The sequence below is a fragment of the Manis pentadactyla genome, chromosome 5, assembly GCF_030020395.1.
Source record: "Manis pentadactyla isolate mManPen7 chromosome 5, mManPen7.hap1, whole genome shotgun sequence".
NCBI lineage: Eukaryota > Metazoa > Chordata > Mammalia > Pholidota > Manidae > Manis > Manis pentadactyla.
The window spans coordinates 40,148,008-40,160,486 of record NC_080023.1 but is presented as its reverse complement, the minus strand read 5'-3'; the positions used below and the strand labels follow the sequence as shown (position 1 = coordinate 40,160,486).

The following is a 12,479-nucleotide window of genomic DNA, read 5'->3' as shown; positions in this document are numbered from 1 at the left end:
ACTAAAAGGAAAGGATAGGTCTATAACATGATAGAGGTGCTAATTATCACTACAATGACAATCAAATTATAATATATAAATGTATCAAATTAACATGTTGAACACCTTAAATTTATACAATTTCAAATGTATTTCAATAACATGGGAGAAAGAACAACTGTACTTATCAAGATTAGTTTTCCAATTTGTGATAATAACCCAAATGTTTATTCTGCTTTCCTTCTTATTATATATACCATTACTTACAATTAGGATCTCTCTCCCTCCTGGATTTCCAGAACATCAGATAAATTAGAAAAAACTCATTTTAAAAGCTGATATGACTGATGGGGGAATTGTTATGGATTTTCCCAATATTGCTCTCTGGGCAAAAACTTGTGTTCCTCCTTCCCCATCTTTTTAAAAATGAGAACTGTAGGATACTTGACAGCCAGACTTGCTGTGTTTCCTAAATTTCCTAATTTCCCCTAGAGGATAGAAGTTGATATGGGAATTGGTCCAGGAAGATAGCTTTGCAAGTAGATTCAGTGACTTTTTTTTTTTAAGCTGGAAGGTTCCTCATACCATCAGTATAATTCTTATTTTGCAGATAGGGAAACTGAAACTTGTCAAGTGACTTGTCCATGATCTTACAAGAGAGTAGCAGTTCAGAAAGTATTATCTTGACCCCCAGCCCAATATGCTCTTCTACTCAAGTTATTTACATGGAAGTTTATTGAAAGTATACTACATAAACAGGAAAAAACAAGTGAAATAAACTGTGTGTGTTACTGCATGTTTTTGATTCATTGCCTATCTTCCCAGTCTTACAATTTCAGAAAGTTTTTATTTACCCAGTTGTGCAGATCACAGATGTAGGAACATTGCTGAATTTTTTGCTTATCTTCATTGTCCTGTCCCCCAGCAAATCTTGTTAGGTTTATCTTCAGAATAAACCCTGAAGCTAACCATTTCTCATAACCCCTCCTACCCTCATCCAAGCCATCATCAGTTCTTAACCTGATTTCTTCAGTATTTTTTCAACTAATCTTTCTACTCCCACTTCTATCTTACTACATCAGCCAGATTCACCTTTTAAAAATGTGCAGCAGGTTCTACCTCCCTGTTCGGAACCCTTTAGTAGTTTTCAGTTACTCTCAGAATAAAATCTAAAGGACTTACAATAGCCTATGAGGGTTCATAATGTTCTGACCTCTGTCTGCCTTTCCCACCTCTTCACCCATTATTCACTTGCTCATTTCTACTTAAATTCTTGCTATTTTTTGAACATTCTAAATTTGTTCTTACCTCAGTGTTTGCACTTATCATCTTCTTTGGAATTCTCCATTCTTAATGGCTCACTCCCTTTTTTAACTTAATTTTTGTTCAAATACAAACTATTAGGCTTCCTTCTTGTTGTTTCTGATAACTTTACCTTATTCTACTTTATCTTATTTCAGAATATTTATGAAAGCATTCTATTTTTTTCTTTACCTCCTCCCTTTAAATGTAAGATCCTTGTATCATATGGATCTATACCATCTTGTATATTCCCAGTGTGGAAAGTACCTGGCGCATAATGAATAAGTATTTGTGGAATAAATTCATATACTTTTTAAAATAAAAAAAATAAATTATTTTTAGAAGAATATTTTCATAATTGAAAAAGTTTTTCTTTTTAATCCTATATGTCAAAATAGCGTAGAATTTTACTGACAATAACATGGCTGTATTTAGAAATGATAATAAAAAATGTTAAACCTTTAAGGCTTAATATCCATGTCTATAGCTTTCTTATTTTATCTCATGTTATGATGTGAAAGTAAACAATAATCCTGCAATAAAAAATCTTCAAAACTCCTTCTTTAGGAGATACTAGTGAAATTATTTAATTATGAGAGCAGAGAGGTACCTTGTTAAGTTACACTGACCTACAGTTATTTGTAAATGTAATTTAATTTTGGTTCATTGAGGTGCATTAAAAAATAAACTGTTTATTATTCTCCCTGCTTATTATTCTCCCTTTTCCCCTCTATATATGTTTCTCTCTGGCAAGATGAGATTAGTATCTCCAGAACATTGAATGCTTTGAGGATTTTTATTAATGTGTTAGCAGTGTGTTGGTTTCTTTAGTTTGATGATGATCACGCTTATTGGGTAGAAATGAATAGATAATGTTTTACTCTTTTTTTTCTAACACTGACTATTCTTTAGGAAGTAATTTATATTTTTAGTAGGAATACTTCATGTAATCAAATATTTTCTTTTAGTGGAATATATAAATTTTATAACTGTATAAAATTTAGACTTGTATAGAAATGTTAGACTTTTGTACTTAGGTGATTTATTTCCTTTCTACTTCTCAGGCTGGCCCAGAATGCCTTCAATGTGAAGAAGGGTGCTCTAAATCACAGCCACTGGGTTGTCCCCACCCTTGTGTTTTGCCATGTCACCCTGGAGAATGTCCTCCTTGTGTTCAGATGCTTAGAATAAAATGTCACTGCAAGATCACAAGTCTGTATGTGGAATGTAGGTAAGTGGACTGAAGAAGTATTCTTGTTTTGCTAAAATTATTTTAACTAATATCTTTTTATAATGTAGAACCCTTTATGGTATACTTTAAGGAATATTTTTCAGTGTGGTCTTTAGACTCCAGAGGCCTAGATTTTCCAGTAGAGAACCTGGAAGGAAGAAATGTGGAATGCTTCACCTTCTAGATACTTAACCCTAACTTCAATCAGGGCAGTTCTGTTTTTTTCCACTTGGAGATTCTGTATAAGATTTTGTTAGGAAAAAAGTTGTGTCACTGCTTTTTAAAAAAATAAGAGAAACATTCTTGTGGTGGATTGCTCAAATAACAGCGTCAAACTAAAATTTGTTGGCTCAGAAGTTGACTTGCATGTAATTACTTAGGCATTTAGATTTAAAAGGTAGGCTTTTGTTTATTACAAATGTTGCTATTACAGTGTTTATAAGAGGATTATGTCCTCTATATTTTCCTTACTTAAAAAAATGTAAATTTATGTTTGTGAATTACATGGAGGGAAAAAATTCCCATTTTTGTATTTAATCACAATCTAACCTAATTTTTGTAACTCACTCAGCCGCATTTCATCCAAGTCTATAAAGAGGGCTTTTTATAAGTATGTTTACTCAAGTTTAACTTGGGAATAAACTTTATTTCGGCTTTTGTGAGCATAAATACTTTTTGAAATATGCCTGTTAGTATTATCTTAAATTTTTTTCTGTCCCTTATATAGACTCATGATTTGTTAAATTGGAAAAGTCAAATTTTATTCATTTTCAATATTAAAATTACTTTGTAGAAATTTTAAAAATAAAATATTCCAACTTTTAGCTTTAGATGTTTTGTAGGGAGAGTTAAGATGGCAGTTTTGCTGTGTTAATGGGTGACTTTTAATGAAAAGAGGTGTTTTCTTTGGTCTTGCAGGGTCCTAAGTATCCCTGTCTTGCTTGTTTTTCCCTTGTCATGTAGTCTCCGAAGCATTCCTTTCCCGACTTACCTTCTTCCCAGAACATTGTTTTTCCAAGATTGGCTCCTGGATTCTTATGCACTTTTTGAAGTCTCTTCCCTTTAGTTATTACTCTGATCTACCAAGACTTTTTTAGTTTTTTCACACTTAGGGTGGACTTTCCTTTTAGAGTGTGATGGTAGTTAGCTCAGTCCCTTTCTTCTTTTTTCTGCTCAGTTTTTTCAGAATGCTACTTGGCTATCTGAAAAGGCTTGCTATGGGAGCTTGAAAAATAGCTCTGCTAGGAATTGGTATTTATTTTTCTACTTAACAGGTAATTTGAAGTTTGTAGAAATTCCACTTCTAGTTATGCTGAGGTTCTGGGATTTGAGGGATTTTACTTGTTATTCATGAGCCGAATGGTTTTTGGGGGATGTGTGTGGATGTATTTGGATTGTGGTGGCTTCCATTGCCACAGCTATCCAGAGTTGCTTTTTCTTTTTCTCAAATACATATTTGAAGTGTGTTTTTACAGAGTTCCTTAGTCTCAGTATTTGTTCTGTTACTTCCAATTCAGTGAATTATGTCATAAGTTATCTTTTCCTTTCAGTCCTTTTCTGCTTCATGTAATTTCTTCTGTAAGGAAAAGATGTAAAAGATATAGGCCTTGAACAGTTATTTATTCCTAATTATAAAGTAACAAGAACAAAATGATATTAACTCTTAAGTTTAGATGTGAACACCATACTTCTAAGAATGAAAATATACAATTTTCAGTAGAGCCAGTATAAAAACTGTTATTATTAAGTGAAATTTTGCCAGAAAATTGTATATGTTACTTTAGAGTACATTTATAGCTAATATGATGTGAATTCTTTTTTTTTTTTTTTTTTTTTTTGTAGATAATTATTTTTTATTGAAGGGTAGTTGACACACAGTATTACATTAGTTTCAGGTGTACAACACAGTGATTCAACATTTATATACATGATAATTCTAGGTACCAGCTATCACCATACAAAGTTGTTACAATAGTTTGACTGTATTTCTTATGCTATACATTATGATGTGAATTCTTAAGATAGTAGTTTTGACATTAGGCTAAATGTAGTATATTTTGGCATTATGCCAAAATATGTGAAGGGAAATAGGGAAAGCAGGGAAAGAAAGAATACAGGAAAGGAAATGGGGAAGAGGAAACTAAGATACGAATGAGGGATTTTTAGATTGTCACTGGGTACCCATACAGTGTCTGTTGTGGTTCTATTCAACTATACGAGAAAATAGTTTTCCTGGGTGTCTGACTTTTTCTGAGTCACCTATTGAATCAGATGTAAAAGCACAGACTAATCTAGAGTGATTGAATCTAAAGTGAATCCATTTATAATATTAATAGGTAATCCAAAAGCACTTAAAAAGGCTTGTCTAGAAAGCTAACTGTCTAGAAAGCTAACCCACCAAATTTAGGTTCCCACCTAAATTCCCATCTTAAATTCCTCAGTTTGAAATAACGTTTTTTCCTGTTATTTAGAAATAAATCTGTGTGAACATTTTCTCTGGGTCAGTTTTTATTTTATTTTATTTTATTTTATTTTTTATTAAGATATCATTGATATACACTCTTATGAAGTTTTCTCAAGAAAAACAATGTGGTTATTACATCATTCTTATTATCGATTCCCACCCCATACCCTATTGCAGTCACTGCCCATCAGTGTAGTAAGATGCCAGAGTCCCTGTTTGTCTTCTCTGAGCTACACTGTCTTCCCCGTGACCCCACACACACCATGTGCATCAATCATGATACCCCACAATCCCCTTCTTCATCCTTCCCCACCGCCCTCTCACACCCCTTCCCTTTGGTAACCACTAGTCCCTTCTTGGAGTCTGTGAGTCTGTTGCTATTTTGTTCCTTCAGTTTTGCTTCACTGTTATACTCCACAAATGAGGGAAATCATTTGGTATTTGTCTTTCTTTGCCTGACTTATTTCACTGAGCATAATACCCTCTAGCTCCTTCCATGTTGTTGCAAATGGTAGGATTTCTTTCTTTCTTATGTCTGAATAGTATTCCATTGTGTATATGTACCACATCTTTATCCATTCATCTACTGATGGACACTTATATTGCTTCCATATCTTCTCTATTGTAAATAGTGGGTCAGTTTTTGAGTAACAATTGAACCATTAATTTTTAGTCTTTCCTGTAGGAGCTTTAGGGCGAAATATAATTAAGAATAATGATTGATCTGCAGGGGAACTAGGCCATGTGTAGATGGTATTTGGTATGGGTTTTGTATTTCCTGTTTGTGGTGATTGCTCTTTTGGCATTTGATTTGTTGGTAATAGATAAAAGGTTGGAGTTTTGAATTATCAGAGAACTTTAGTAATTTGAAGATAATTGTTAAAGATGAACCACTAGATACTTATCAAGAAAAAATGAAATAAGATAATTTTATGGACAAGTTTGAAATTGTGAATTATTTTGAGAAAAATTGTGCTATAAACTGACTTTGGTTTGAATATCATCAAAATTTCCTCTTCTATGTTTAGAAAAATAACCACAGCTGATGTAAATGGAAAGAACCTCCTCGGTTGTTGCAAAAATCAGTGTCCTAAAGAGGTAAGGTTGATAGAATCTTGTAAGTTGTAATTCAGGTTATTGTTTCTCTTGGATTTTTTCTTTTTCTTGTTTGGTCATGGTGTTTCAGGGCTTTTCTGGACCTGCTAGAAATCTGTGTCCAGAAAGGAAAATGTCTAGGAAAGAATGTGATGAAAATAATTAAAAAGAAATTGATGTCTATAAAAATGTAACACTTATGGTTGCAGTAGATGCATATTATGAAATATAGGAATACTAGGACTACCAATGACTCTTCAAAACTTTTTAAAAATAGTTTTAAAGATAACTTATATACTTTGTACAATAAAGTATTGACCTAATGCTTACCCCCCTTAAAATACAGATAGATCAAGAACTGTGTGAGTCATAGGCAGTTAACAGTAAATTTGTAGTAGGTTATTAAAGCAGCTATATCTGTGTGTGTATATATGTGTGAGTGTATGAACTTTAAAGTTCATTATCTTTAATATAAAGTAGTCATATATGAAGTTTTGTTTTTAAAGATTCTGATGGCTTTGTGTATGCATTGTATTTAAACCCAAAGTATCAAAAGTGGTTCAAAAAAGTTCTAAGTAAAAAGGTAAAAATTTACTAGTGGTTTGTCCTGGCAACAATTTGAGAAACGAGAGTAGTCCATCTGCATGTGGCCAATTTAAGGGTGAGGATTTTCTTTATGCACTTACCTAAGTGTTTCTGATACTATTTAGAGTCAGGAAGATATGACAACAAAGTGTTAAATACAGTAGTCAGTTTCTAATTGAATAAAAACAGAAATCAATGCATGATATGCTTTTTTGTTAATAGTATTTCCTTTTAACTAAAACTTTGGACACTTTTTATGGATTTCTGCTTAAGAATTATTAGAAATTGAATCTGGAAATTTTAAAAGTTATATAAGATTATAAAAAGGGATACCAATTTTAAGCAATGAATGATTATTTTAATAACTTGTCTTTGTAGAATATAAGTGTAATTTATTGTATGGAATATTTCAAATTTAATTTTCTGAATTCTTCAAATCCTGAGTTTTTTTCTTATTAATTTATATTTACTTCTCTCCCAATTCAGATTCCAGGTAATAAGTAGTTGAGAATGTTTTATTTTTAATCTGACACAGTAATTTGGTATGTGATTGTACTTAGAATGAAAAAAATGTGATTCAGGGATTGATAGTTTGCAATTTATCATTGCTTTGGCTATGATTCAGTTGTGTTACTGTTAGGACATTTGGTGGGACTAGATGAGAGGGTACTGTTTATTTAAAATTTGTTTTCCGTGCTCCTGATTTTTGGATTATAGGCCATTTGGAGCCCCTGGTATTCCTAGAGTCTCCTTGGGTTTTCTTTAAAAATATATCTTTAGGCTTGGAAAAATACAAGTGGATTATAAGTTGGAACAGTCTAGAAGTGGATAGATGAATATCCTTGTGTCTAATCGAACTTTTTCTAGTTTATAGCCTCTTGGTAAGGCTCTAACAGTGGTTCTCAAACTCTGCTGTGCATAAGCTCAGAAACATTTTAAGGGCTTGTTAAAACAGATTAATGGGCTCCCCCTAGTTTCTGACTTTGTGGGCCTGGAGTGGGAGCCCAAGAATCTGCATTTCTAATCTCTTATGTAATAGCACCACACTTTGAGAACCAGTAAGCTTACAGAATCAAGGCATACTTAAGAACAGCTAAGAGCTTTGTCACTTTGAATCTGCAGTAGATGTCTTATACTCAAGAGTTAAGGTATGGGATTATGATAAATTCTGGTATACTGATAAATTCCTGTTTATTTTTTCCTTCCTTCCCCATACTGTAGATTGCTTGTGAGTGAGGACTATGTCATATTTATCTTTGTATCTGGTCCCTGGTTCCCTGGTTTTACATATTAGGCAGCTGGTAAATGTTTATAGAATGTGAATGAAAGAGTGAACTGTGGGAATGGCACGGGTGTATCCTTCCATCTCTTCTACTACTCTGATATGTGTATACTTTGTATGTGTTGTGGATTTAACTAAAGGAAATTAGTTAGGTTTGAATTTAAAGGAAAAATATAGATATCATTAAGAACTGCACCTTTAAACTGTGCCCTACATATATAATTCTATTTAAAAAAAATTATTCCTGTTGATTTTATTATTGTCATTTAAGCTTGTCTTCTTCTCACTTAGGCAAATTATTAAATGTCTCTATAACTCAAATTGTTTATCTTATATGAGGGCAATAATAGTACTTCAGAGTACTTGCTGAGTATTAAATAAGTTAATAACATGTAAAGGTCTTAGTAGATGGTAAGTGCTGGCTATGATGATGGTAGTATGGGTGTTTATCCAAAAACAATATTGTGTTTCAAGCTTTCCTTAATTATTTTTAAAGTGAGATTTTTAAATTGTGGGGATTAAAATGGAACATTTTGAACTAGACAGTACTTGTTGGTAAACCATCTGATAACTTACCGAACTGCTAGCAGAATGATGTTATGGGCTGAGTATCTACTTTGAATGGAAAGGGTAGGACATCGCCTCATCATTAAATGAGTATCAGGGTGGAATGTTTCAGCAAAACCTCTATTTTCTGCTATGAAATCTGTATGATCAGCTTTCTTTGAGACTACTCTTCAGCTCTTTCAGAATATAACAAGCCATTGTTTCCAGCACATTGCTAAGGGGAGGACATGGGTATGCCCTCTTGGAATGCTTTGAGGCACAAATGCATTTAGGCTTACCATCCACTGGCCAGAACTTAGTCACATGGCTATCCCTGCCACAAGAGTGATGTAAGGTGCACTCTTGGAGTGAAGGGGAGAATATTTAACATTTCTATGTCATTAAAGCAATTTATATCTAAAAGAAAAAGTTGGAAAATTAGCCTATTATCTTGAATTGGTTAACCCTATTGTGATGGACTCTTTTTTAAAGTAGTTGTGAGAGGAAAAGGAATTTAAAAGCATGACTAAAATGTAAATAGGTAATTTTTTCATTTTGGTTTTATTTTAGCTTCCTTGTGGTCATAGATGTAAAGAGATGTGCCATCCTGGTGAATGTCCCTTTAATTGCAACCAAAAGGTAAAACTTAGATGCCCTTGTAAAAGAATAAAAAAGGTAAATATTTTAAATTATTGAAAATATTTTCAGTGTAAAAACATTTTTTTGGTCTCTGTTTTGGTAGTTCTGTGGCTTTATTTTTTTGCCTTTTAGTTTTAAGATCTTATTTCTTAGAATCCTTTTATTACTAGCCCATCTATTTCTATAAACCGTTTAAAAATCAGCTTTGTTAGTCAATTTAGTTTTTTATGATTTAATATTAAAAGAAGATTATTTTTATGTTGGAACCAAGTTCAGTGCCCTTTTTTGGATAGAATCAATGTGCTCTAGATTTGAGGTCTGCATTGTAATAAAGCGAGTTTCATGGTTTAAGAAATGGTTTGGAATTAACCTTTGTTGCTCTTATTTATGAAACAGTTTTTGCCCTCTGTATTCAGCTGTGAAATGTTGCTTTAAAAAACCTCACATGGCATAGCCTTATAAAATTATAAAATAACATTCAAACTTGGAAAGAATTCATTTTAAGGTAAAATAGTGGCAATGAAGTAGTAGAGGAAAAAGGCAAAAATGAACTATTGGAAAGCTTGACAGAAGCCAACTACATGCTGTTCAGTGAGATGTGAAGGAAGAGTCCCCCTGAATTCTCAAGTGTCGGTGTGGGCTGGTCTTTTTCATCAGCTCTCCTTTTCTTTGACTTCCCTGGTGACACCGCCAACTCCTTTGACACTTTCTTCTTTCTTGACCTTGGATTTTCCCCATCTTCAGTTATACTTGTAACTCCTTTTTCTCTTCAGGTTCTTATGAAAATTCACTAAAGCTAGTTTCCTTTTCCTTCTCTTTAAATTCACTCTTTTATTCATTCATTCAACAAATTTGTTGAAAATCTTCTACTTTTATTGAGGATCTTTGCTTTTCATTTATTTTTACAGCTCCTACTATCCATTTCCTGAATTTAATTTTGTAGGCTTCACCTCTCTGGAGTTGAATCCCTAAATTTTAGATACTTAAATTGGACTAACTTTTCATGAAAGTAATATTTGATTTAGTCACTTTTAATGTGAGATGTCTCCCAAGTTTTCTGTCAAATCCTGTTACTGTTCAAGTACAGCTTACCACCTGTTAGAACATTGGCAACAGCTCATTCTTGAACTTTGACAGTGGCTTTATAGCAGATTTTCTTGCCTTTAATCATAATACTTCCCTGATCTAAGTTCTCCAATGATTCTTCACTTAAAGGAAAAAAAATACTCATTTTGTAAGGAGTGTGTGTATATATATATACAGACTTGGCATGCTAGGGAATACATGATATTACTTTGCCTTCCTGTCCCTTCTCATCCTCTAGCAGTCATCTCTGTGAATCTGTTACTTAAGTGCCCTAATTTATATGCTGTACTCTCCTTTAATCTGTGGCTATATATATTCCTTCTTTGTAAAACACAATGTTTTTTCCTTTATCACTCTGCTTACTAAAGTCCTGCTAATACTCAGTACAAGCATTTCCTTGTTGGGGAAGGTCTTCCTTCCCTGTCTCCCTGGGAAACATCTAGGTGTTCCTTCCTGGAGGCTTTCTTTGTTCTAGATTTATGACAAAGAGCTTTGTGATTCTGGGGAGTCTTTAACCTTGTTCCCTTACCTGTAAAATGGAGTTTATACATAGATAAAGAAATAAAAGAAGTAATGCTCACATAGCATTTAGCACAGTGACTGATATGTTTAATAAATAGTAGCTGATAGTATTAGTTTATCACTTGCCATATCATTACATTCTTTTCCTTATTGTATCCCCTGTTCCTAACACAGTGCTTGGCATGTAATAGATTAACGTACCTTTTCAATGAGAAAAGAGATGGTTCTCTTTCCAGGCTGATGACTTAAATGTCTGCAAAAACACAATATTTATTTTTGTCTAACGTTTGTTCATGTTATTTTTCCTTTGTTTGTACTATCCTTGGAAGGGACAAGTCTATGTTTATCACCAACCTCAACCAAAAATGAAGAACTAAAGAGGGAAAACCCTCTAGGTTATAAAATTCCATGCTATAAAATGCTTTCCCTAAAGTATATGTACTTTGCTTATAGGATTTGATGATCTCATTTCTTTTAACTTTGGTAGAGTTGAACTAAAAAACTAGTGTCTGAGGACATGGTGAGAAAGAAAAAATTGATACAATAGATACACTGACAGCAAAAAGACATCTAGCAGGACAAAATAGGGAATGAATAAAAGGTAGACAAAAGATCTACAAAAGCAAAGTTCTAAGACTTTAAAATAAAGATCACTTATTACAGAATAGAACATAAATTGATCATAGATATGATGTCATGTGATCAGGAAAATAGTAGATTAGTTTTCATTATTTCATTAAAGAGGCAGTAAGTGCAAACATAAGTTTTGGGATGATTTCCATCTTTTTAAGAAAAGGTTAAATGGTTAAAAGAAAAATTGTATCTCTCTGGAAAACTCTCTAGAACTGCATGGAGTTGGTAGCCACTAGCCTCATATGGCTATTTAAATTTTAATTTTAATGAATTAACAATACATAAAAAAGATATTGAACATTCAGTTCTTGATTTCACTAGCTACACTTTGAGTGTTCAGAAGCCATCTGTGGCTAGTGCTACTCTTGGATAGTGCAAATTTAGAATATGCCCATTATTTCAGAAAGCTGTGTTGGGTGGCACTACTGTAGAACGTTTTATTTCCTGGAAGCTTTGGAAGAATAACAAGAAACAATAAAAGTAAAGAATAAAAATGAAATGGAATTGAAGTCTTAGTAATTATTAAATGGATGATTTCAATTTTATGGTATCCACTTTTTTGCAGTTAAGAGAAAGTAGAGGAATAATTGCTGCTTGAATATTTAATACTTGCAAGCAACCATATCACCATTAAGTGTTATTAAAGATGACTGTTAAATAATGTGTATAACCTTAGGCTGGTAGAGAAATTTTGCTTTTTTATGACATACAGCTAAAATACGGTATGATAGAACACTGAGGGAAAACTCAAAATCAAATTTAAAAAATTTTTATTTGCAGGAATTGCACTGCAATAAAGTACGTGAAAATCAGATTTCCATAGACTGTGACACAACATGCAGGGAAATGAAGCGGAAAGCATCTGAGGTAATGTCACATTAAATATTTTTAATGTGCTAATGGTCTTTCCCTATTGTGTGCATTATTCTGTGTTGTTATGAACAATTCAAAATCTTACCTTTTTTTGCTTTTGTAATAAAAGCCCAATTCTATAGGCCAAATTTGAACACTCAGATATGCTTTTTATTGTCCAGTGAATACTAGATTTTTTTCAGTCTTTGTACCAGTTGGTGTATGTGCTCAAAAATACATTTGTTTATCTTAATGTTAGTGTT

General features: G+C 32.8%; 1 protein-coding gene across 1 annotated transcript in view; it reads left to right on the top strand.

Annotated features, from left to right (window-relative positions):
- NFXL1 (nuclear transcription factor, X-box binding like 1) overlaps positions 1–12,479 on the top strand; it is a 53,313-nt gene that overhangs the window by 32,830 nt on the left and 8,004 nt on the right. The window contains exons 17-20 of the mRNA XM_036892531.2: positions 2,346–2,512; positions 6,005–6,074; positions 9,055–9,159; positions 12,145–12,231. Of these exons, the coding sequence (XP_036748426.2) occupies positions 2,346–2,512; positions 6,005–6,074; positions 9,055–9,159; positions 12,145–12,231 (429 nt within the window). The remainder of the gene's footprint in view (positions 1–2,345; positions 2,513–6,004; positions 6,075–9,054; positions 9,160–12,144; positions 12,232–12,479) is intronic.